Source organism: Rhinoraja longicauda, chromosome 2 (genome assembly GCF_053455715.1).
Source record: "Rhinoraja longicauda isolate Sanriku21f chromosome 2, sRhiLon1.1, whole genome shotgun sequence".
Lineage (NCBI taxonomy): Eukaryota > Metazoa > Chordata > Chondrichthyes > Rajiformes > Arhynchobatidae > Rhinoraja > Rhinoraja longicauda.
Genome location: NC_135954.1, coordinates 76,276,425 through 76,301,862, shown reverse-complemented (window position 1 = coordinate 76,301,862; position 25,438 = coordinate 76,276,425). Strand labels below are relative to the sequence as shown.

Sequence of the window (25,438 nt, the reverse complement as noted above, 5' to 3'; positions counted from 1 at the left end):
ATGCCAACATTGGATAATCTGAAGTAAAGCAGAAGTGGGAATTTTATAATGTTCAACTCATTGATCAGAAACTTTAACTCTTTTCACAGATGTTTTCTGAGTTGCTGAGTGTTGGCACTGCTTTCTGTTTTACATAGAATGCAGACCGTGCCTCATTTGAAGTACTATATTTATTTTTGAACCTTCTACATTATGAAGGATATGTTGATCTTTGTAACTTCATAGATGTGGATGTGGAAGTCTGGCGATCATGAAAGAATTAGTTAATTTGCATTATAGTTTTGAAATAGAAAAGGCTAAGGGTTGATTTGATTAAGATCTTAAAATAATAAAAATGTTTGACAAGAATTACTCCTGCTTATAGGGAATTCTGAGACCAGATCAAAATTGTAAATATGTAAATTTACAATGTTTAAAAAAACATTTACAGAGATATGGGCCAAATGCAGGCAAAGGGGAATATTTTATGTAGGCATCTGCGTCGGCCTGGATGAGTTGAGCCAAAGGGCCTGTTTTTTTTGGTGCTATTAATGTTTTTACTGACTCTTGACTAAGTGAAGAACTTGTAGGAATTAATTTTATTGAAAGGCCTTAAATGCACAATAAATGTTACTGTTGTCTGAAAATTCTAGTAGATTTGCTCTTTAAACTTTATCTTGTTGCAGTTATTTAATTTTAATGTACATCAACTTTTGTACATGTTCCTCTTATAGATAATTTGTAGCTTTAAAGCTTAATTTCCTTTGATTGCAGAAGTCAACATTCAAGTCCATATTTTCTTATCTAATTGTCTCTTTTAATAGAGTGGTGATGATTGAGCAGGGCATTTTAACACTTTAATCTTTTGACAAGGCTTACTTTTTATTACTTTTTTTACTTTTGATTAGATATTTTTAGCATTTTATATATATCCACAGTTGTTACTTTATGGTTCAAAAGGAAGAAATCAGAAGTGTTGATAACAGTGAAATTAAGGCTCAGTGATATTCAAATGAAGCTGTTTAGCGTAAAAAATTGGAGGCTGAACAAGTTTTCTGGTGTTAGTAAATCATTTGAAAGGATTGGTGTTGGCTTTTAAAAAAACATTCAGTTTTAGAAGAAACAAAGGTATTGTAAGTGATATATGCAAGAACTAATTACTACTCTTGAGGTTAAATAATTTATATTATTAAGCAGTGACTCTGAAACTCCAGTCACCTCTTGTGCAGTTTTTGGATTCTTGTGCAGGTATTATATTTTGTAAAGGTCTTTGTAAAAAATGTAATTCACTCAATTTGGCTTATTTTACAATTGAAGTATAATATGTTCTGCCTGTTAGGACTTTGAAAAAGACTACAATACATTTAAAGAAAAGATTGTGGATTTTGATAGGCAACTTGGGACCATTTTATGTGCAGCATTTAATGACTGCTCTGGTTTGGAATCTGCCTTTAAGGTATGGATCTGTTTAAAATTTGATAGTAGAAATTAATGCAAAGTAGATAAGCAAATGTCTTGGTCTGATTTTATGTTAAGCATTTTATATTGTGCTTGCAACATATCATGTTTCAATACTTTTCCTAAGTATCTTGAACATTTGCCTTTTACAAAATGATTAATTTTACAGTTAGATATTTACGGTGATGCAAAAAAACCCCAATTGTTTATAAATTGCAACCATTTTAAAGGAGACAGCATTGTGTATGGAAAATCCTTTCCTATTGGCAAACTTGGTATAGCTATTTAAAGAATTTGTTTTGTGGCATCATTCGATAATGCAGTTCTTAACTACAGTGAGATGGTTATTTCATCATGTTAATGTAGAGCAAGACTGGTATATGAAAAAATTAAATCCAAAAACATTATTTGAAAATAGTCGAGCAAAAAGTGTTTTTTTCTCCTGATTCTTCAGGTTGATTTTCAAATGTAACAGATTACGGAGTTGGAAAGGCATTGCGATCTGTTCTATTTTGAAATTTATGAAGTTCAGTAAACCCTTGTTATAACGGACCATAGGGGAGGGACTGGTGTCTGTTATCGCAGATTGTTTGTCTGTTATAACCGAATATGGTATTATCATTGTTTGTAGTTGAAACAAAGAACTGCAGATGATGGTTGATACACAGAAGTACACAAAGTGCTGGAGTAACTCAGTGGGTCACTGCAGCTTCTCCAGTGAACATGGATGGATGATGTTAGGACCCTTCTTTAGACAGATTCAGTCTGCTGAATTACTCTAGCACTTTGTATTGTTTCACCTTAAAACTAGGTGCTGATGCCATTGTGTCATTGGTCTGCAACAGCAAGCCCTTGTTCACCAGTTCACTCGGCTGTTGTTGCGAGTCACCTTGTAGCTCCTGGCGACAGTGCTTTCTTCAGGCCACTGCCATTGACAAGACGCACTTGGTCACCAAGGGGTTTCCTTCCCTCTCATCTACTGCCATTTCCAAGGTAGAATATGTTGGCAACTCCGGGGTAGAAGGATTTTTGTGCAAAGGCTGGGTTATATTTCTGTTACAAGTTAAGTTTGAAGATAAATCAATATCAATGTTGGTAACTTGCCTGTCATCATGTTGTTCAGTTCATTATTGAGCACAGAATTTAGAAAATGGCAAACCATGCATGTAGCCATGAAACAATGGAGTAATAAATAGATGTAAAATTGTAGTTACACTTGCAATTTAGTCAACCCTATTTGTGAAATGCCTAAGATATATACAGTGTGAATTAAGTTGTTATGTGGTATCTGGAGTCACTGTACTACACAATTTGTGATTGTATTACATCGTTCAAGAATATATAATTCACAGTTTAGGAATGTTTTCTCACCAGAGGTTTTTGTCCAGAAGCAGAGATGAAGATTTACAAGGGCTCACTGTGAGGAATTTTGTATAGTGCATGTCTTTATAACTGGCTTTAATATGTACATTTTATAGGTTGGATGTAGTGCATGAAAGTATAAAAAATATTCACCGATGTTTACTTATCGTCTCTCAAAGCTTCTTACAGTCTTTGGTGCATTTCTGGAGAGATCTACCATTATGGAAATTTTTAGTCCGAAGTATTTTACTCTGCTCGAGATGTTTGATCAAGAATTGGACAGGTGTAAATATTTATACGATCAACACTTGGAACGGGTATGTTTAATAGAAGAGGTTTATTTGCAATCAAAGTTACCATGAATACAGAGGATTCCCTTTTAAGGACTCTGATCTCCTATGGCAATTTGCTGAACAGTCAGACTTTGGTATATTTGACCCTGACGAGTTTCACCCACAAAATTAATAGACACAGTAGGTGCAGGCATGAACCCAGATCTGGCTAAACCTTCATATGGGGTATCCACAGAGTGGCCTGGATAAAGTCTGACAAAACTATTCTTTAAGTTATCCCTATTCTGGTAGTGTGGAGAAAATTAGAGAGGAAATTCTTGCTCAATTACTTGTCAAATGCTGACATGATGCAGCAGTGCATGTCATACTCTGCTTCCTGAAGTCAGTTCCATTACACATTTAACTGGAGCAACCAAGGATATTTTTTAATTTTATGTCAACTCCTGAATGGTGCAGTTGGTCATTTTGTTTTATTCCTTCTGGGAATATGAATGTTTGCAATGCCACCCCTTGTCTCCTCATAATAATGTACAGGCTTGCCTAATAAAAATAATATACATTTATGGTGCAGTGATAGACCTTAGCTCTGAGAGTCCTTTCCAGCCAAGAATGAACCTACTTAATTCCACTCAGTTTATAGTTCTGTGGGTTATGGCTCTTCAAGTGCTCACCTACACATTAGGATAGACAGTGACACAGTTAACAGAGCCATGACCTCACAAAGTTCATCAGTGACCTCAGGGGCAGTCTACAAGGAGTTTGCACATTTTTCCAGTGACTGCATGTTTCCTCTGAATGTTCCAGTTTTCTCCCACATGGGGGAAAATGAGGTGAATGTAGAATTAGAGTAAATGAGAGGTTGATGGTTAGTTTGGAAGGTGGCCAAACGTTATTTTCTATGTTATATGAATCTTCAGGTTCAGAGCAATTTATAGTCATGTATTCTACAACATAAAAACAACTCATCCATTGAAACCAAGTAGCCTACTTGAACTAGTCCCATTCAGCTGCATTTGGCCCATGTCTCTCTAAAGCTTTCCTATCCAGGCATTTGTCCAAATGCCTTGTAAATATTGTAATTGCATATGCCACTACACTTACTCTGGTAGCTCATTCCATATACCCACCACCCGATGTGTGAGGGAAAAAGTTGCTCCTCAGTTCCCTTTAAATCTTTCCCCTCTCACTTTAAACCAATGCACTCAAGTTTTCCATTGCCCCAAACAGGGAAAAAGACTGTGACCATCTACCTTATCAATGCACCTCTTGATGTTATATACATCTGCAAGGTCACCTCCTTCTTATAGCTGGGTAACTGGAACTGCACACAATACTCCAAATGTGGTCACACCAATGTCCTGTACTGCCTTAGCATGTAACTCAACTTTAGTAGTTGGTGCCCATACTGATGAATGCAAATATGTCATGTGTCTTCTTCATCACCATGTGTACTTGTGTCACCACTTTCTGGGAACCAGATTTCTATATTCCATAATATTATCCAAAGCCCTGCATTTGCTATATATGCCCTACCCTTGTTTAATTTCCCAAACTACATCACTTCACTCTTGTCAGAGTTAAATTTCATTTGCCATTCCTTTGAATCGATTTTGTTGATTATTTCCAGTTGATATATATTCTGTTGTAATGTCATAAATTCATAAGTGATAGGAGCAGAATTAGGCCTTTCGGCCCATCAAGTCTACTACGCCATTTCAATCATGACTGATCTATCTCTCCCTCATAACCCCATTCTCCTGCCTTCTCCCCAGAACCCCTGACTCCCGTACTAATCATGAATCTATCTCTGCCTTAAAAAGTTGTATGCTCCAGTTGCTTTATATTCTGTTGTAACCTCAGCCAACCATCTTCAATTTTGGTGTGATCTGCAAACTTAATAAACTTGTCACTGACATTTTCATCCAAATCGTTAACATGTATGACATATATGACAAACAGAGGAATCAGCAGCCTGTTCAATGACTACGAACTTGAAAACAGTCTTGACCCGAAATGCTGCTCATTTCTTCTCTCCTGAGATGCTCCCTGACCTGCTGAGTTACTCCAACATTTTGTGATACCCTCCCACCGGGCTAATTTTGTATCCTAAACGGCTAGTTTACCTTAGTTACCATAGTGTCCAATGAACCTACCAAACTGAACTTCTTTGGGATGTGGGAAGAAACCAGAGTACCTGGAGGACATCCCCATGGACACAGGGAAAAATTGCAAACTCCAGAGTACCTGAAGTAAATCCCCACGTCACAGGAAAAACTTGCAAACTCTACTCGGGGACATCATGGAACCTATGTCATTGGAACTGTAAGATGGTAGTTTTACCAACTGTGCCACTCTTATTACAATGTGTTACTGTGTCCATCCCACTTATTAAATTAAAGAGACCAAACTATTAAGAAATCACAAAACCTTGTCTCTTGCCATTTGGCAGTGTAGAAAGCAAGTGGCATGTTGGCCTTCATAGCGAGAAGATTTGGGCATAGGAGCAAGGAGGTCCTACTGCAGTTGTGCAGAGCCCTGGTGAGACCACACCTGGAGCATTGTGTGCAATTAAGGGATATGGGGAGAAAGCAGGAATGGGGTATTGATTTTGGATGGTCAACCATGATCAAATTGAATGGTGGTGTTGCCTTGAAGGGCCGAATGGCCTACTCCGGCACCTGTTTTCTTTGTTTATATGAATCTGGTTTTATAATTGCTTATATGGAAACAACAACAAAAAATGCTTAAGAACACAGCAGTTTTAAGCTGTAATAGCTGTGAAGAAATGCTCATTTCATTTGCCAATTCAAAAGTAAGCACTGACTGTGTTAAATGCACATACCAATTACCTTCCATCTATTCAGTGAAGGCACCCTTGAAAATCTGGAATGCCTGCTGTATTAATACCTATCATATGGCCTGATGTAATACCATTTGTCGGTCTGTGGGGTTTTTTTGGTGTTTTTTTCCTCATCATTCGTCCCATCTTGTGGTTTGCATATGAAACACATTGAAATATGAAGTCGTACAGCAGGGAAACCGGCCCTTAGGCCAAACTTGCCAATGTTGACCTGCCCATGCTGATCTACACTCATTCTAGACTTAGCCTATATCCCTCTAAACCATGAAGTTAACTAATTTAGTAACTGATGAAATATTTTACAGAAAATAATGAAAATATTATTTTAATTGTTAAGTATTTTTGTTCACCAATTCTATTGATAATTATATAGATGTTTTTTAATTTGATATGCAGAAAGACAAACGTGCTCCACTATTAAACAAGAACATGCCTCCAACTTCAGGAAATTTAAAGTGGGCCAAAGAACTTAAGGAAAGAATTGAAATACCATGGTCAAATTTCAAGCTTATTTACCACACGTAAGTGTGATGAATTGTATGCATGAAATTGTAAACTTCTGTGCTGTACATATGAAATATGTTTGAGGATAATTCAATGTCAAACTGCAATTGTTTCCCTATCAGTTTATAGATGTCAACTAAAAGTTTTCAAAAACAAATGCTCAAGTTATATTATTTGATTTCAATAGCAGTGTTCCCTCTGAATCAGAAAGTTCTGGGTTCATGAAACTTAAGCTCAAATCTTGCACTTATTTTTCACTGCTCAATGCAGGAAGTGTTGCATTCATCAGAAGTGCTGCCCTTTGGAGGAGACATTAAAGTAAACTCTGGATGGATGTCAAAATCACCCACCATTGTTTTAAGGAAAAGTTATCCAACATTTGTCCTTTTTGAGAACAAAATCACATTACTGTTTGAGGTTTTGCTGAATGCAAATTGACAGGCACAACGCTGCTTTTAACTCAATAGCTATGTTCTAGAATTTGGCTGTAAAGTCCGTTGAAGCTTCCAGAGGTCTATTAATGGAGCTCTTTACTTTCAATGTAAATTACCTCTTGCATCTGTTAACTCTTTCCTTCAGAAGTGTAGCCTCCTGAAATCAGTAAATTGCCACACTTTGGAGCTAACCTTCTCCTGATGTATTGGAGTCCTTTAAATATGATCACCATCCGGTGTAAATAGCAACACACCACAAAGTAATGAAACAGCTTGAAGGCATGCTTAAACTAACGGTCAATGGGAGAGTCAATGCACTGATAAAATATCTGATAGCACTGGCTTTATGCATTTTTCCTATCCTACCTGCTCACCATGACTCCATGATCCAGGAGAGCTGCACACTGACAGCATCAGGAAATCATTACCTTGGAGCCTCAGATTCAGTGTCCATCAATTCTAAAGAATATTAATTAGATGTGATATCCCATTTTATTTTCTGCAACTACTGTTCATTCACCGATGATGGTGAATCATGACATCGACTGAAGCCATTAACATAGAACATTCTGCTATGATTTATTGCTTTCCAAGGTTTCAGATTGAAGCTGCATTTACCAGGTTTTTATATTCTTTCAGTCTTGAGGCTTTTGAAGCCTAAATGGTGCCATGTAAACAGCATTGTCAGACTTGGACAAAGAATTCAAAAGAAGTTTATTGTCCAGTTTTATCTAATTGAAAATGGTCTGTTTTCTGGGGTGAAACATGATAACAATTACTTCTAGGTCATTCAACATCACTCCAGGAGGGCTTCAGATTTCTAGATCACAGTGATTGTTTCTGGGGAAGCCAGGAACTCTACAAGCTGGATTAGCACGATCTGAACTAGAACAAGTCTAAGATCCTGTGGGGAGATTTGCATGCGCTGTTGGGGAGGTTTAACATAATTTAGTGAGGGAATTCCTTACACACTAGATGTACAGTTGGGGTGGAGAGGTGGAGCAATGAAGTGCAGTTCAATATAGAAATTAGACTAAGTTAGTCCAGCAGGCAGAGCAGACATGGGTATGATAAGGCACGGAAAAAATGCATGGGTAAATCACACTTATTGTAACACAAGAATTCTGACTTTCAAAGTATGGAAACTGAGAGCATGATCAGCACATGAGAAATTGTTATTGTTGCTATCACAGTGATATGATTAAAAGAAAGGCAGGAATGACAATAACACTCCAGGCTATAGACCGAGGAAGTGTAAAAGCATACTTAGGAGTGCAGTATTAATGAAGTCCATTACTGTGGTAATGAGGGAGGATATTCTAGTTGGCTTTTCGAATGAAGACGGAGCTTAAAAACTCAATGGTGCGATCATTTTGCTGGGAGTGTGCAACATGCAATCAAGAAGCATATGTACAGGCAAATCACAGTGATGCAAAGGTAATAGGTTTAAAGTATTTCCCAAAATGAACTGATATTGTCTCGGTGTGAAAAGCATAAAGGAGCTCGAAATTTTAAAAATATGCCCAGGGGAGCGTCTTGAGCCGGTGCTAGAGAAGGGCCAATGCTGGACTTTACATTAATGAATGTAGTTGGGCAACTGGTTGGAGTCGCAAGGAATTGCAGATATCTTGAACAAAACACAAAGTGCTAGAGGAACTGAGCTAGTCAGGAAGCATCTGAGGAGGGAATGTTTCGGGTCAGCCTTCAAGTGATTGAAGTATCGGTGGGAGATCATTTTGGAGAGAGTGACCATAACCACTCTGAAACATAATGGAAATGGATTTTTTAAAATCAACAAAATTAATGTCTTGTATTGGTGGAAGGCTGACCAGGCAAAAGCAAACTGAGAACAGCTAATTGTGGCTGGCATCCAATAATTGGGAATAATTTAAAAGTGAAAAAGAGAGAGTTAAGGATCAATGTGTTCCTGTAAGGGTGGAATACAAGTAAAAGTAACTCTAAATTTCAAAAGATAATGACGGTTGACAATAAAAAAAAAAAGAGGAAGCATATGGCAGGTATAGAGATCAGGGAGATTCTTCAGAAGCATACAAACTGTAGGTGGCTACATTAAAAGATATTGTGGGAATAATGGGGGCAAAATGTATCATTGGCAAATGATCACAGTCTCGACCCGAAACATCACCCATTCCTTCTATCCTGAGTTGCTGCCTGACCTGCTGAGTTACTCCAGCATTTTGTGAATAAAATCACAGTAAATAGAGTCATTTTATAAGTATATTTAGAATGACTAGGGAAAGAGTAAAGCGGTTATTGATCAAAGAAGCAATCTGTGCATAAGGCCAGAAGTCACAAGTGAAGTTTAGTTTAGTTTAGAGATACAGCACGGAAACAGGCACTTCGGACCACTGAGTCCACATCGACCAGCGATCACCCTACATAGGCGAAGTGCCAGATGACTAGAGGAAACTGTACAAGAACGGCAGCTGAGATTTAGACTTTAGAGATACAGCACAGAAACAGGCCCTTTGGCCCACTGAGTCCTCACTGACCAGCGATCACTCTGTACACTAACACTATCTTACACACTCGGGGCAACTTACAATTTTACCAAAGCAAAATAACTTACAAATCTGTCCATCTTTGGTGTATGGGAGGAAACCGGAGCACCCGGAGATACACCATAGAAAACATCCAATTTGGATACATCACAGCTTGATTTGGCAACAGCTTCGCCCAAGAGTATTACACAGATGTAGCTTAACCCATCTTCCCCATCATCAACTTCATCTACACCACATTTCCACAGGAAAGCAGCCAACTGAATCAAGGATGCTTTTTACCCCCGTCATTCCTCCTTCTCCCCTCTTCTGTTGAGCAGAAAATACAGAAACCTACCACCGGATTCAGAAACAACTCATTCTTCGCTGTTATCAGACCACTCAATGGTCTTCCTGGGCTTTAGCCCCGATCTCCAAGTTACCTCATTATGGACCTTGGAGTTTTTCACTGCTGCTGTAATGCTATAATGCTGTAACACTGGTATTTTTCTCTTTGCATTACCTATTGGAGGGATACGAGTTATGTGCAGGTAGATAAATGATGGTCTTGGCATCATGTTTGGCACAGACATTATGAGCCGAGGACTTGTCCTTGTGCTGCACTGTTCCATGTTCTGTAGTGAATGGCTGGATTGTACTCGTGTATAATGATTTATCCAGATTGCAAGCAAACCAAACACTTCATTGTATCTCAATTTTGGAGAAACAGTATTATATTCCATCTATCATTGTCCCACACCTCTTTACCAATATCTAATCAATATTGTTTCAAGCCTTAGACGATCATCCTCACTATGAATAATGCTATAATGTACACATGATAATAATAAGCCAATACCTATACCAATGTCAAGTTGACAAATTGGAACCAAAATTGGCTTGGAGAACGTGGGCAAGTGGCCTGTCTATATTCTTCAGAGATGCTGCATGACCCGTTGTGTTACTGTAGCATTTTTGTGTCCTTTAGTATAAACCAGCACCTGCAGTTTCTTGTTTCTCCAAAATGGGCTTGGTGGCAGTGGGTGATAGAATTTATTTTATTCTAGGAAGTCTGCGACCAGTGGCGTACCATGGGGATTCCTGCTTTTTTAAAACACATTAATGATTTGTATATGGATGTAGGAGGTTTGCTGTTGATATAAAAAATCATTAGTGTTATTCATAGTGAGGATGATAGTCTAAGTCTTGAAACAATATTGATTAGATATTGGTAAAGAGGTGTGGGACAATGGTAGATGGAGTATAATACTGTTGAGAATAAGGTGATGCACTTTGAGAAAGCTAATAAGAATAGGTTAGATAAAGTGAATACAAGGACACAAGGTAGTATTGAGGAACAGGAACTTTACATTCCAAATAACCTGAAAGGTGGCAACACAAGTAGATAACATGGTGAAGAAGACATATGGGATACTTGCCCCCATTGGACTGCAGAATTGCAATTTGTTAAGATGAGGAACAAAAACTCTTGTATATTTGATCCACAGAAATGTTTAAACAAATATTTATTTGCACGGTTTAGTTTTTAATAAATCACTTGACTCAATTTCCAGCATGATTACTTGGTTATGGTGTTGAATTCCTTTGTTCTTTGCATACGGTGCAGGTGTAAATCTGGGAGCTCTGAGGAAATGGTTAAGCTAGAGATGTTTCAGAGCAGATTCACAACGATGTTGTCTAATCTGGACGTCTCAAGCAGTGAAATAATGGAAGTAGATAAAATGAGAGGCATATAGGGTAGAGAGTCAGTGTCTGTTTCCCATGTCTAGTCTAAAATTAGAGGGCAAATGTTAAAAATAAAAGTGAGGAGGTTTAAAATGGATATGAGGGTAAATTTTTCACATATAGAGTAGATGATATCTGGAATGACTTGCCAGAAAAGGTGGTGGAGGCAGTCATTAACAACATTTAAGTGACAACTGAACAGATATTGAGGGAGTATGGCAGGGATATGGAATTAACACAGGCAAGTGGGATTAGTTTAGATTGCCATGATGGTTGACTGAGGCATGATAGGCTAAAGGGCCTGTTTCTATGCTGCATGACTTTATGACTATGACTGATTTTATTCTCGTGTTCTATGATACAATTGACTGTGCACATTAAATAAACCGTCTATAATGTAAATGATAATAATACAATCAATATACATTAACATTCTGATTTAATTTTTTTTAATCAAAATCTTTTGGTATCTATGGTTTTATAAATGAATTGTAATCAATGTTGAATAATTTCTTCTTTAGAAACCTTGAAGGCCCAGAAGCTGGGATTGTATATCAAAAATATATGGAAATGCTGACTTTGCTGGATGAGTACGAGGAACAGATCTACTTGTCATGGGCAAGCAATGTCCATATAATCTGCCAGTTCAACCTGGATCAGCCACTCATCAAGCGTAATCGTGAGACAGGTTTTCTCAATGTGAACTTTGACCATCAGGTATATTTATCTTAGGATTAATTTTTTTTTAAACATATAATGTAGCACCAGCTTTTTCAATTGTTCTCTTTCATTTTGAAACTAGGTTGGGCATTTACATATGTTTCTCTCAATCTAGTGATCTTCTGACAAAGTTATAAAGGAAGAAGCTCACGTAAATTGTACCCGAGAATAATTTGTGATTGTGCCTGACCAGTACTATCTGGGTGAATTCCTTTATAAATTCAACACAGAATTATATGGATAGGATTAAAGATAATTCTACTGTCACAAATTTTAAGAAACATTTAGACATGTTCATGGATGGGATAGGTTTAGAGGGATATGGGCAAACACAGGCAGGTATGATTAGTGTAGATTGAGTATGTTGGTCGGCATGGGCAAATTGGGCTGAAGGGCCTGTTTTTAAGCCTTATGACTCCATGCCTTTAGAAGATTATTGCCCATCGATTATGATCTTTCATGATAGCTTCTGACAGCCTCTAAGGAGCTGTGGATCAAGAATGTATTTTCCTTTAAAGATGCATCTGAGCATATGCATGGTGTTGTACATTGATCTCATATCATACTCTACACTTTTGATGATTCTGGAGGTGAACACTGATGTCAGGTTTTACAGCTTAGATTGCTTTTGGGTAATTTATTTCAAGTTAAATAAGTTGAAATAAGGTACTCCAAGGTTCAAGTTTAGATTCAGCCTAGATGTCAACTTTTATCAACAGAAATCTGATAATCAATGCAAGAGTTACTTACATTTTGACTGAATTTTCAGTCAATAGATGAGTGTTGTGGCTGGACTAGGTGCTGTGAGACCTGAATCGGACCATGGAAAGACAGGACCATAGGTGAACGTAGCAGAACTCTGGGATTTAGGTTGTCTGGAGGTCTGCTCGTGTTCAAAACATGTTTGTATTTAAAAATATATATTTTTATTGCTTTTTCCGAATAGCATACAAAAACACTTAACATAACATAACAAGGCACATCAACTATAAGGTCACATTTAGGCACCTGAAGGCACTTTAAATATAAAGGAAGTAGGGCACGTTTCTGCTGTAGTACATTTTTACAACAAACTATTCCTCATCATAGTGGATAGGGAAGAAAAAAAAAAAACAATTCTTTAAAAAATATATATATATACTGCTCCCACCTTTAATAACCTATTTAGACAATAATCCCAATGAAAATAAAGACAGACAGCAGTCATTACAAGGCCTCAGTAAAATCTTCCCCCTCCAGAAATTTCATAAATGAGCCCCAAATCTTTTCAAAAGTGTTGTATTTCCCCTTAAATATATATGTAAGTTTCTCCCAAGCAAGACACTGCAGTGATCCATCAACCCAACTTTGCTTGTTTGGTCTATAAACTGATTTCCATGATAGAGCAATTTTATGCTTAGCTTCAAGCAGACAAAATATAACCATCTTCTTATCTGTATTGTTAAGTTTACAGCTTGCTGGGAAACACCCAAAATTACAAAGTTTAGGACATAGTGGAAGCTTCTCTTTTGTGGCAATAGATAAAGTTACTATTATCTCCTTCCAGTATTCTTCGATGGTGGGGCATTCCCAAAGGCAATGAAACAAGCTACTCTCATATACACCACATTTGATACACAGATGCAGTAAAACAGGAGTAGTATATAGTCTCATTATCCATTTGTACTGGAGTAATTTGAACCGTTTATTTATTGTTTGGACTTGAGACTGTAAACATATATCCTGCCATTCTGTTACAGTAATTTCTTCATCAAGATCTGTACACCACGCAAGCCTTTTATCTTCTGAAGATTCCTTTGCTGTGGCTATAATAATTTGGTAAAACCATGAGATTTGGCCACCTGCCTCATGATGGTTTAAAGCCGCCTTTTCTAAAGAGTTTTGAGTTGGCAGACCTTGAGAGTTTTGCGTCTTTGTTATGAAGTTTCTGATCTGGAGATACTTAAAAAAATGTTTTGAGTCAAGTCCAAATTTTTGTTTTACATCATTGAAACTTAAAAGAGTATCATTATTATATAAATCTGAGATTTTACTGATACCCTTGTCTGCCCATATCTTAAAACCCAAGTCATTAGTACCTAACGTAAAGTTTCTGTTTCCCCAGATTGGTGAAAATTGGGATAGAGGAGAATTTCCCCCCAGATAATTTAACACTTCATGCCACACTATCAGTGTGTTTTTTACGAAGGGATTTAAAGTGTATTTGTTCAGTGTGGAAATGTTTGCTGAATATAGACGTGTTCAAAATATGTTTTTATAACAAATAAAAAGCTAAGTTGGAGCAAATTGTTGTCAGGTTCAAGTTCCTTTTCTAAATATGCTTTTGCAAAATCTAAACTCGAAGTTTCAAGTTTAAATTCCTTTCGAGTAATTTATTTCATGACTATTTTGCAATCTCTCAATTTTCCATTGCAGCTTGTTGGTGTTCTGCGAGAGGTGAAATACCTTCAGATGTTGAACCAATCTGACATCCCAGACACAGCTGCAGCCTTCTTTGAAAAACGGGAAACTTTGACTAAGGTTTGTCTTTTCTGAAGAAGAATTATATTCCAATCGGACAATTTAATATTAATTTACAAATAAAAAGTACTAACTTGAAATGTCTTCGGCAATGAGATTGCTTACATTATTTTATATTGAGGTCACTACAGAGTACAGTAATCCATTTATGAGAACGGTTTCTGGAGAAACATTACTTTACTCCAAATGCCCTGAATGCTGTACTATACTCATGACTTTGTGGAATGACTGTTAATGTTTTTATTTGATCCCTGTCTCCTGACATTAGTGTCTTCTGAAAATTTGCCGGTGCTTTTTTCTCATTTGAAAAAAAGTTAAACTTAATCCATCATAGTACAGGTTTTAGGAAAGTTTAGAACAATGCAAGCACACAATCGGTATTGGAAAAATTCCACTGCAGTTTCCCACAAATTAGTAATTTTTTAGCCTATGTGTAGTAGAAGTAAAGGATGAGTGTCACATATGTAACTATGGTAACTGTTGATTCTCCAAATCTTTGCCATTTCCTGTGGAGCTTAATTTAACCTTATGTGAGTGTTGTTCACTTTTGGGTGGCTAGTTCTATACGTTATATGTGGTTCCTTTCTTGGGCTTTTGCTGTTGAAGTTATTTATTTTGCAAGTCAGACTCAAGTTTAGTGTGAAAGCAATTACATGAATGACTATATTAAGAATCTAACTATTTAGATGATATTGATTTAATAGAATTATAAAATGTATAATAACAATAATTTTGAGTTAGGTTTTATTTTACTTTGATATTTCTTCTATTTCATTGTCTCTTGATTTGTCACGGGAATTGATTACATCTGGAACAATTTGTACCATTTTAAAATAAAACCTAAAACATTAGGGCCAAGTCGTTTACGGATATGAATATATTGAAGAATTAATTTTATCCTTTGCTTAGAGTTTAAATGCAGTTTTCTTTTGGTGTGGTTTGAGGAAACCAGTTTTTACTATCACAGTATGAGTGTAGGTAAATTTAAGCTGGTCAATACTTGAAATTGGCTACCAGCTATTTTTGCCCATTATCTGATTCTTTTGGCACATATTACTTGGGGGTAGCAATAGCTTGATTGTCTTCACTCACCTTCAGCAGTGGACTACAGCACCACAAAGGCTCCCTAATAACGAGTCCCAAAGTCCATTATCAAGGAGGCTTCCGACCTGGCCATTCTGGTCATTGGGTAGAACTCCCAAAATCCAGATCATTCTTCAAGATGGTTGACTTTAGAAGACCAATTGACATTTCTAATTTCTGCACAAATTTTTTACATTTCTGTGCACACCCCATTTCTGTTGGTGTTAATTAGTTAGAACTAAAATAGCACTAATTTTAAACTGAAGTCAGACTTTAGCTTAACTTTGAATTGTATTTTGCTGGATTTTAATGTTATTTGTTTAATTTTTTATAAGGAATATATTTAAAGATCGCTGTGTACAAATCCAGGATTATCAAGTCTGGTTGATAACCATTGCTATTTGTTGCAGCTGCTTTAATATATCCCTTTAATCAAGAAATCCACAGCTGAATGATTTGTCGTTCGGGGCACTTTTAGTTCCTTGGAAAAATGAGCTTGTGATCCAAATATGTCAGAGTTAAGTGATCCTCAAGTACCTTGAGGATGCTATCCTGTAAAGAGATGTCAATCTCTTGGAAGTGTTTGACAACTTTTGCTATAAATATGCAAGAATGAGAAAATCTAGTCAAAACGATCAACTTGTCATTTCCACATGACATCATTATGATTAAAGAAGCATGTGATTATTTCCTCCCCTACCCCAACCAGAAAATATTGTTAATATTCATTCAGAGAAGGTAATACCTTTTAACTTGTCAAAGTAAAGAAGCTGATTTGTAGAAATAAAATACTGACTTGTCACTGATATATTCATTCTTGATTCAGAATGTCCTTCAGGCAACTCTGGTGGAAAGTCCCTGTTGCTAAAGAACCCTGCTAATTATTGTTTACTGTTTGTAAATGCTTCAGTATGTAGGAACTTTGGAATTAATGGTGAAGTGGTACAATAAGCTGAAGCAGACAGTGTTGGAAGTGGAACTTCCACTAATTTGCAGTGAGCTGGAAGCCATTGATACACAGCTGAAGGCTGGAGAAGAGACCATGACCTGGCAGAGCAAAAATTGTTGGAGTTACATTATGCGAGTGAAAGATTTGGTTCATGACCTGACGAGTCGTGTTCAGAAGACACAAGAGAATGTTGGAACTATACAATTACTTATGAAAACTTGGAGTGAGTGTCCTTTGTTTACAAGGAAAGATAATAAAAAAGATTCTCTGATGTACTTGGATGACAGAGAAGATAGAGTGGCCAAGCGGTACAAGTTGATAAAGGAGGATGGAGCTACGATACACATCTTAGTTGAGGTATGCTTGAAAAGAAATGTGCTTTGATAAGTATGAGAATACATAATTTCTGGATTTAGTACTGCTTTTAAAGTTATTAAGTATGCTGTAACTAAGGCTAAATCCACAATTTATTCTAAGCAAATAGTTGCTGCGTAGGTGATTGAAATGATTAACTTTTAGACTTTGCTGCTGAATAAAATATGAAAGCTAACCTTTCAGTATATTTCTGAGGTCACATCAGCTCTAACCTTTACAGACAATAATAACCAATACCCTTTCAGAAGTGAGAAACCATGTCACCTTTAGTGAGAAGATTTCAACACTTCTTTCAAAGACATTTCACATATATAATCTTTGGCTCCAATCACCAATTTTAGAGAATACATCTTGTCCACGGTTCCCTTTTATGCAGGCGTTGTTTCCCTAAGAGTGAAGAGTATAATTCTACTGGAACTATGGAGCCCAAATTTATCATCTTTTGGGTTCAACCTCAATGAAGTTGATTTTGCCTTTGGCATTGTACACAAGAGTGCTGTCTGAGAATCTGCCAACTGTCCAATTTGAAGTGATTTTGCTGCAGTGCTCAGAAAAAAATCTTGTTCCATGTGCAATGTAGATGATGGAAAGGATAAACAGTGAAAATAAAACAAAACCTGCAAATGCTATAAATCTACAACAATATCTATATCATTTCAGTTTGGTTAGTGAAATGTAGTAGCAGCAATTATACTTGCATGTATAATCCTAACCTGTTCACTGACTCTCATTCCTTGTGTGGTACTACTTTCTCACCACAATAACCACAATGTTTAAAAAAATTGCTACATCTTGTGTATGTGTGAAGCCATTGCAACTCGGGGTTCCAACACGTATCAGCTTTACCACATCTGACCGGAGCACCTGTTCTGTGTATTTTCATTTATATGTTCAGCCTTCCTAAAATGAAGCAGTTGAGGAGGTCCACACTTCGTGTAAACACTCTGTTTAATCATTAACCGAATACAGTTCCGTCGCTCACCCGCGCGTGCCCGAGTTCAAATCCCCACTGCCAAATCCTTTGTTCTCCTGGCACACGACGGCCGCCCCCCTGACTGCGTGATTGGTCGTTCCAGACCATGCCCGGTCCGCACGAGAGTTCGAGCCTGACAAACGAACGAAGGTTCGACACTGAAGTGGCTCGGCCCGCCGCACAGTCACTTTATTTTGTGTATGGAAAGGATTATTTCATTTTAGACCCCAGATGTGATCATGCACTTAACTTTGTTTTATTTTCTGATTAACAGGAGAATCTCAGGCTGCTAAAGGCCGATGTAGTTACTGATTCATGGAAGGCCTATCTGGAGTATATTGATGACATGGTTTTGGATGGTTTCTTCAATGCTATTTCGTGTTCTCTGGAGTTCTTCTTTGTGAGCACTGAAGCTGTTTTAAAGCCTTCTCCTCTGTTTCTGTCACAAATGATTCTAAGTACTCCTGAGATTGTATTCAAACCTTCACTGGATAAGGATGCTGCTGACGGATTCTATGATTTAGTTGAAGGGTTAGTTAGTGATATTTACAAAATGTCTGCAGAAATGAAGCGCGTTGCTGATCATCTTCAAATGGATAATTACCAGGTAATTCTCTTATCTGCTCCCTCGCTAATTCACACTACAGTAAAGCTGAAAATGAGACCTTATGATCCTACAATTTATTATCAGTTCAGATGACTGCAAAATTGGAAATGATTCCTTGACTTTTTCATCTTGAGATCCAGCTGCATATCTTTTATTTGAAAAAATGCTTTTTGCAGTGTACCTTTGCTGAAACCTTATTTGCATGGTTTATATTGTAGTTATGAGGCCTAGCCCTCAATCGGGGTGAATGTATTTTAATTCCTATACTGCACCTAAAAGTAGGGGGCATCTTTCTCAATTTAAGTATGTTTAAAATTCAGAAGGAACATCATTAAACAGATTTGTTAATATGTAAATTGAAAAAAAACCTCATAAAATTGGATTCCCTGAATGGGGCCAATTAATTTATTAATGAACTACAGACAACACTATCAAATCAGTGGAGATGGTTCATTCAACATGGGAGAAAGATTTCCAGAATATTGTTATTTACTCAAATACTTTTGTCACAGCAAAGATTTGAACATTTTGGTGACATCCCTATTTCAATTTAATATGTAATGAAGAAAAATACACAAAAAAAGATTTTTAATATACAGTGCCCTCCATAATGTTTGGGACAAAGATCCATAATTTGTTTATTTGCCTCTGTATGCCACAATTTGAGATTTGTAATAGAAAAAAAATCACTTGTGGTTAAAGTGCACATTGTCAGATTTTAATAAAGGCCATTTTTATACATTTTGGTTTCACCATGTAGAAAGTACAGCTGTGTTTATACATAGTCCCCCCATTTCACGATACCATAATGTTTGGGACACGGCAATGTAATTTACATGAAATTTACTTTCATGTAAATGAAAGTAGTCATGTTTAGTATTTTGTTCCATATCCTTTGCATGCAATGACTGCTTGAAGTCTGCGATTCATGGACATCACCAGTTGCTGGGTGTCTTCTCTGGTGATGCTCTGCCAGGCCTGTATTGCAGCCATCTTTAGTTTATGCTTCTTTTGGGGGGTAGTCCCCTTCAGTTTTCTCTTCAGCATATAAAAGGCATGCTCAATTAGGTTCAGATCGGGTGATTGACTTGGCCACTCAAGAATTGACCAGTTTTTAGCTTTGAAAAACTCCTTTGTTGCTTTAGCAGTATGTTTGAGATCATTGTCTTGCTGTAGAATGAATTGCCGGCCAATGTGTTTTGAGGCATTTGTTTGAACTTGAGCAGATAGGATGTGTCTATACACTTCAGAATTCATTATGCTACTACCAGCAGTAGTTGTATCATCAATGAAGATAAGTGAGCCAGTACCTTCAGCAGCCATACATGTTCAACCATAACACCCCCACCACCATGTTTCACAGATGAGGTGGTATGCTTTGGATTTAGGGCAGTTCCTTCTCTCCTCCATGCTTTGCCCTTGCCATCACTCTGATATATGTTAATCTTCATCTCATCTGTCCACAAGACCTTTTTCCAGAACTATGGTTGCTCTTTTAAGTACTTCGTGGCAAACTGTAACCTGGCCATCCTATTTTTGCAGCTAACCAGTGGTTTGCATCTTGCAGTGTAGCCTCTGTATTTCTGTTCATGAAATCTTCTGCGGACAGTGGTCATTGACAAATCCATACCCGACTCCTGAAGAGTGTTTCTGATCTGTCGGACAGGGTTTGAGGATTGTTCTCTATAATAGAGAATTATTCTGTCATCTTCTGTGGAGGTCTTCCTTGACCTGCCAGTCCCTTTGAGATTAGTAAGCTCACCAGTGCTCTCTTCTTAATGATGTTCCAAACAGTTGATTTTGGTAAGCCTAAGGTTTGGCTGATGTCTCTAACAGTTTTATTCTTGTTTATCAGTCTCATGGCTTCTTTGACTTTCATTAGCACAACTTTAGTCCTCATGTTGATTAACAGCAATAAAAGTTTCCAAAGGTGATGGAAAGGCTGGAGGAAAGACTAGGTGCTGAGACCTCTCTTATACCTGCATTAAGGAGGCAATTAAACACACCTGAGCAATTACAAATGCCTGTGAAGCCATGTGTCCCAAACATTATGGTGCCCTGAAATGGGGGGACTATGTATAAAGACTGCTGTAATTTCTACATGGTGAAACCAAAATGTATAAAAATGGCCTTTAATAAAATCTGACAATGTGTACTTCAACCACATGCATTTTTTTTCTATTACAAATCTCAAAGTGTGGAGTACAGAGGCAAATAAATAAATGATGGGTCTTTGCCCCAAACATTATGGAGGGCACTCTATTAGATACCCCACCTCAGGTATATCTAGGCCAAGTAGCTTCCCTTAGTGAGATTGTCATTTCATGACGCAATCTCTCCTTGCGGAGGGAATCGAATAGTGAAGGTTATTAAAGTCAGCTGCAAATAGTAGGGTTGTTGAGGTTATGGAATTGCTGATCCAATATCCAAACAACCAAGCTGGTCTAGAAAGGCAATATTACTCATTGTAACTATAAACAGAACTAAAATAATGGCTCATCTCTTCACACAGATTGACATGGAAGATATACCTGACCTTTTGGATATTCGGCAGGAGATCATGGATAGGGTACTGGAGATCATTAACAAAGCAATGGAATACAGGAATTCATTTGAAGTATTCTCCTATCTTTGGGTAGATGATAGGTTAGAGTTCATGAAACATTTCCTGCAGTACAGCCATGTGTTAACTGCAGAGGAGATTGAAACTCGTGCTGATGAAGGTGTCCCAGAGTGTCCTCCTACAACAGAACAGTTCAAAGAACAGGTAAGACTAGTGCTTGCTAAAAACAAAATTTGTTAATTAATTGTAAAACAAAAATAGATTGAAATAATGAAACAATGTTAAATCATTTTTCATTATTTCAAATAATTCCTAATATGCATGCACAAACATGAAATGAAGATTTTATTTTTGTTCAGGCATATCTCTTTGAACTAGGAACTAACAGATAATGATTGTTCTTGCATGATTTTTGGCATGAAGTTCCATCTGATGAATTGGATGGAGTGGCCATGCATGCATTGTATGGAGTAATCACATTGTTATACCAGTACTCATGCAACACTGATATGATATCAATACTGTCATATTAAACCAGAACAATCCTATGTTCATCCATTTTTTAGTAATACAAAGAATCCACTCCCATTGTGGAATCCTCAATGGCTTGGAGGTTTGTTGGTGTTTGATTGGCAGTCCATTTGCCCTATTTGCTCGAGTTTCATTGTTGGATGTAGTTATTTCAGAAGTAATAGGAAAATTCTGTTGCATTAAGTGGAGCTCCACTTCAGTATTGTAACGTTCATCTTGCATTCTCACTTGGTCAGCTCCAAATCTAACAGTATTGCACAGATACCTTTTAGCACGAGGACTGCAGCAACTCAGAAAAGTTGATTCTTACCACCTTTTCGATCAATCCCTTACTACAGCATTTGGATTCATTGGTAAATGCTGGTATTGCGAGCAAAATTGGAATCCTTAATGTCAATTGGAAAAATTCTCATTCCACTGCCATTCCCATCTTAACATTCCCTCTTGCTATCATCTCAATGTGCATTTGATCTCCATTGGACTACTGAACTTGCTTTCTGGATTAGGTTGAGGGTCGAGGAGCAAATTGTGGTCATATGTTTAAATTAAAGGGTAAGGAGGTGGTGGGATATGAGAAGGAAAGGATTATGAGAATGAAGGAATGACACAGGCAGATGATTCTCTTCAAAATTCTCTACACTGCTACTGGCCACCATTCAACATTGTCTAGTCTGATAATGCATAGCCCTCTTAGTCAATGCTATTATACCAGAGTTGAAGAGGCAATACAGCTCAGGAACAGGTCTACGATGTCTAACCGAACATGATGGCAAGTTAAAATAATCTTCTCTGCTTGCATGTGATCACTCCATTGCCTGCATATCAATGTTTCTGTCTGAAAGCCTTTTCATCATCATTATTGCATCTGCTTCCACTACCACCCTAGGCAGTGTGTTCCAGGCACCTATTTGTGTGTGTGTGTGTGTGTGCATGTGTGTCTGACTGTGTGTCTGTATGTGTGGTTGCGTGATGCAGTTGGAGTGCTTATGGCAGTGGAAATAATTCCATCGCCTCTTTCACTTAATTACTTCATGCCACTTGTTGTGGCTTGTGTACATCTCACAGTTTTACTTGATTTGCTAGTTACCTTCTATGTCTCTTTAATTCTTGACCCCTCCACCAATGGGAATGGGTTCTCTCTACCACCTCTCTCCACACCCTTTATGATTATAAATGTGCTCCTTGCAATCTCCTCTGTTCTGAGAACACCACCACGGTTTCTCTAGGTTACCCCATAAATGATGTCCCTAATCTTGGGAGACATTTTAATTAAACTCTTCCATACCATCTCTCAAACGTTTATTACAGACGAATGGATGAGATAGTGAAATTAAAGAGGCAGGAAACAAGAAGCTCAGTGTTGCTATAAAAGGCAGGATCGTGAGTTTAAAAGCTAGCATCTGTCATATGCTCTTTATTCCTGCTTTACTACACTCCTTATTTTCTTGGTCTGGGAGTTCTGGTTGTAATCCCTCTACAGCCTCCTTCATGGCAATGTACCTCAATGAAGCAGGGAAGAGGAGCTGGGGAATCAGCAGCAGGAATCAGGAGACCAACAGGGGGATCACGTAAATGATAAGCTCAGAATGGTTAAGGAAGAATGTGACAGAAACAAAAAAAGATTCAGGTTCTCTGCTGGTATAGAGATGATGTATACATCTCAGTACCACAGTACAGTATAAAAATCATCAAATTATTGTTCATGTTTAAAAGAGGAACAGTTAAGTTGAATACATTTGAGTTTTCCTTTACAAGCAGTAGCTGCTGTTGCTATGTGTTACACCATGCCTTATGCCTCTATAACATGGGCACTAACATTCTAACTGGATATGACAGAACACAAATTACAGAACACAAACGTGGAACTCTAAGGAAGGGAAAAGAGCAATTCAACCTAGGTCATCTTAACCCACCATGAATCAGTCAATGCATGCATGATTTTGGTAACCCTTCATCTGCCTGGCTCTTCCACAAGGGTGGTCAGCGAGAGGAAAAAAATACTGGAAGAACTCAGTGGTCAAGCAGCATCTGTGGAAGTAAATGAATGGTCAGCATTTTGGGTCGAAACCCTGCATCAGGATGTAGAAGGGAGAGGGAAGGGTGATGGGAGCTGGTAGATGGAATAACGTGAGCTATGGGGTGATGGACCTAATACAACTGGTGGGTAACTAGTTAAACCATGCTTCAGCTGACCAAAATTATATGAATTACTCCAGCTTTCTGTGTCTATCTTGGGGATATATCACTGTTGTCACCATCATAAAACGTGTAATTCATGACTTTTAATCTGTGTGTGCATTGTAGCAGGCACAGAGACCAGAGTGAGGAGAATCAAAAAGATTCCAGGAAAAATGGGTAATTGGAAAACTATATTGCATTTAAGAACAGTGATTTCTTTTTGTAAACTGACACTAAACCCCAGAAAGAGGTTAAAGTGAAGGAACAAAAGGGAAGGTTTGGAGGAGCAGCAGAGAGGTGGGAAATATCTAATGTCTGCAAACCATTTGGTCCTATATTTATGCAATTTATGGGATTTATTGTTTGAACTGTTCATACCAGAGTCAGTAGGTTTGAATGAAGACTAATCCCACAATGTTATGGATCATACATTGTTATTTTGTTTTACAGATTGGCATCTATGAAAATCTTTGTATCCAGATCAACAAATTTGAAGATGGAAGAATCTTTGAGAATTGGTTTAAAATTGACATTAAACCATTTAAAATAACATTGCTAAATACAATTAAAAAATGGAGCTGGATGTTTAAAGAACATCTCATTCATTATGTCACTGACAGGTCGGTAACTGATCGTTTTCTGATTTGGAAAGCAGTATGTGCACACCACATTATTGTAGGGTTTTAGGGTACAAATGTCACTGCATTAAAGCTTCACCTTGTACTTCATTATTGTACACTGTGGTTTGGGATTTCTAATTTTAATATAGCAATATCAATCACTCTCAACTATTTTTATGGTTAGTATTTTTGAATTTTAATAATAAGTGAATACAATTGCTTTTTTCTTTTATGTAGCCTAAATGAACTTGAAGAATTTATAAAGATGACAGATAAAGGACTTAGCAAGAAGGTGAAAGAAGGAGATTACAATGGTCTTGAGGATATCATGGGACATTTAATGGCTGTAAGAGACAGACGCACCATCACTGATGAGCTCTTCGAACCCTTAAAGGAGACAATTATTCTTCTGGAGAGTTATAGTCAAAGTATGCCTGACCAAGTTTATGCACAGCTTGAGGTAGATTTATGTCTTTGTGAGATGTAATTTTGACGTTTCTATTGACAAAATTGGAGGATTGATTTAGAAAACTGTGAGAGAATGTGAAAGAATGTGATCATATATGACATGGAAAAGTTTTTCGATTTTGTGGCTTAATTTTAGTATTAGGAGGATGAAGCATGCCTTTTGTTTGATATACATCTCATTAATGTATTCTGATTGCTGACAAAGTGATTGAGTTTCTCTGCACCGCACGAGGAAGAATAGAACTGCTCCAGGTTGCCTTCACAAAAATAATGAAAACTTGCTGACCATCTCCTGCCAGGCTCTCACCTAACCCAGGGATTTACCTGAGGGCTTGAGAACTATCCCATCTTCACTGACAGAAACGTCACTTATCCATTTCCCCCCGAGATGCAGCCTGACCTGCTAAGTTAGTCCAGCACTGATTTATTTTTAGTGAACCAGCATCTGCAGTTCCTTACATTTCCTTTTCACTGACAGATTGCTTGCATACGATCTGATTATTTTGCATCCACATAAGATGTTCCATTTGCTAAAGGACTTGGGTATTACAATTTTCTCAGCCTCATAATGAGAGGTTTGGATATCTATCTGCAGTTGTCAAATTAATTGCTCATATAGTACCCTGGCAAATCAGTTATTAGTTGTCAAACCCAAACTCAGTTTTTACTAAGGACAGGAAGTGAACGGGTAAGATCATCTCTGACCCCTCTCAC

At 37.5% G+C, this 25,438-nt stretch overlaps 1 protein-coding gene across 1 annotated transcript in view; it reads left to right on the top strand.

Moving 5' to 3' along the window:
* LOC144605954 (dynein axonemal heavy chain 11-like) overlaps positions 1-25,438 on the top strand; it is a 261,975-nt gene that overhangs the window by 31,965 nt on the left and 204,572 nt on the right. The window contains exons 9-18 of the mRNA XM_078421667.1: positions 1,319-1,435; positions 2,979-3,116; positions 6,349-6,473; positions 11,659-11,854; positions 14,273-14,377; positions 16,371-16,766; positions 18,032-18,364; positions 20,877-21,131; positions 24,087-24,256; positions 24,494-24,716. Of these exons, the coding sequence (XP_078277793.1) occupies positions 1,319-1,435; positions 2,979-3,116; positions 6,349-6,473; positions 11,659-11,854; positions 14,273-14,377; positions 16,371-16,766; positions 18,032-18,364; positions 20,877-21,131; positions 24,087-24,256; positions 24,494-24,716 (2,058 nt within the window). The remainder of the gene's footprint in view (positions 1-1,318; positions 1,436-2,978; positions 3,117-6,348; positions 6,474-11,658; positions 11,855-14,272; positions 14,378-16,370; positions 16,767-18,031; positions 18,365-20,876; positions 21,132-24,086; positions 24,257-24,493; positions 24,717-25,438) is intronic.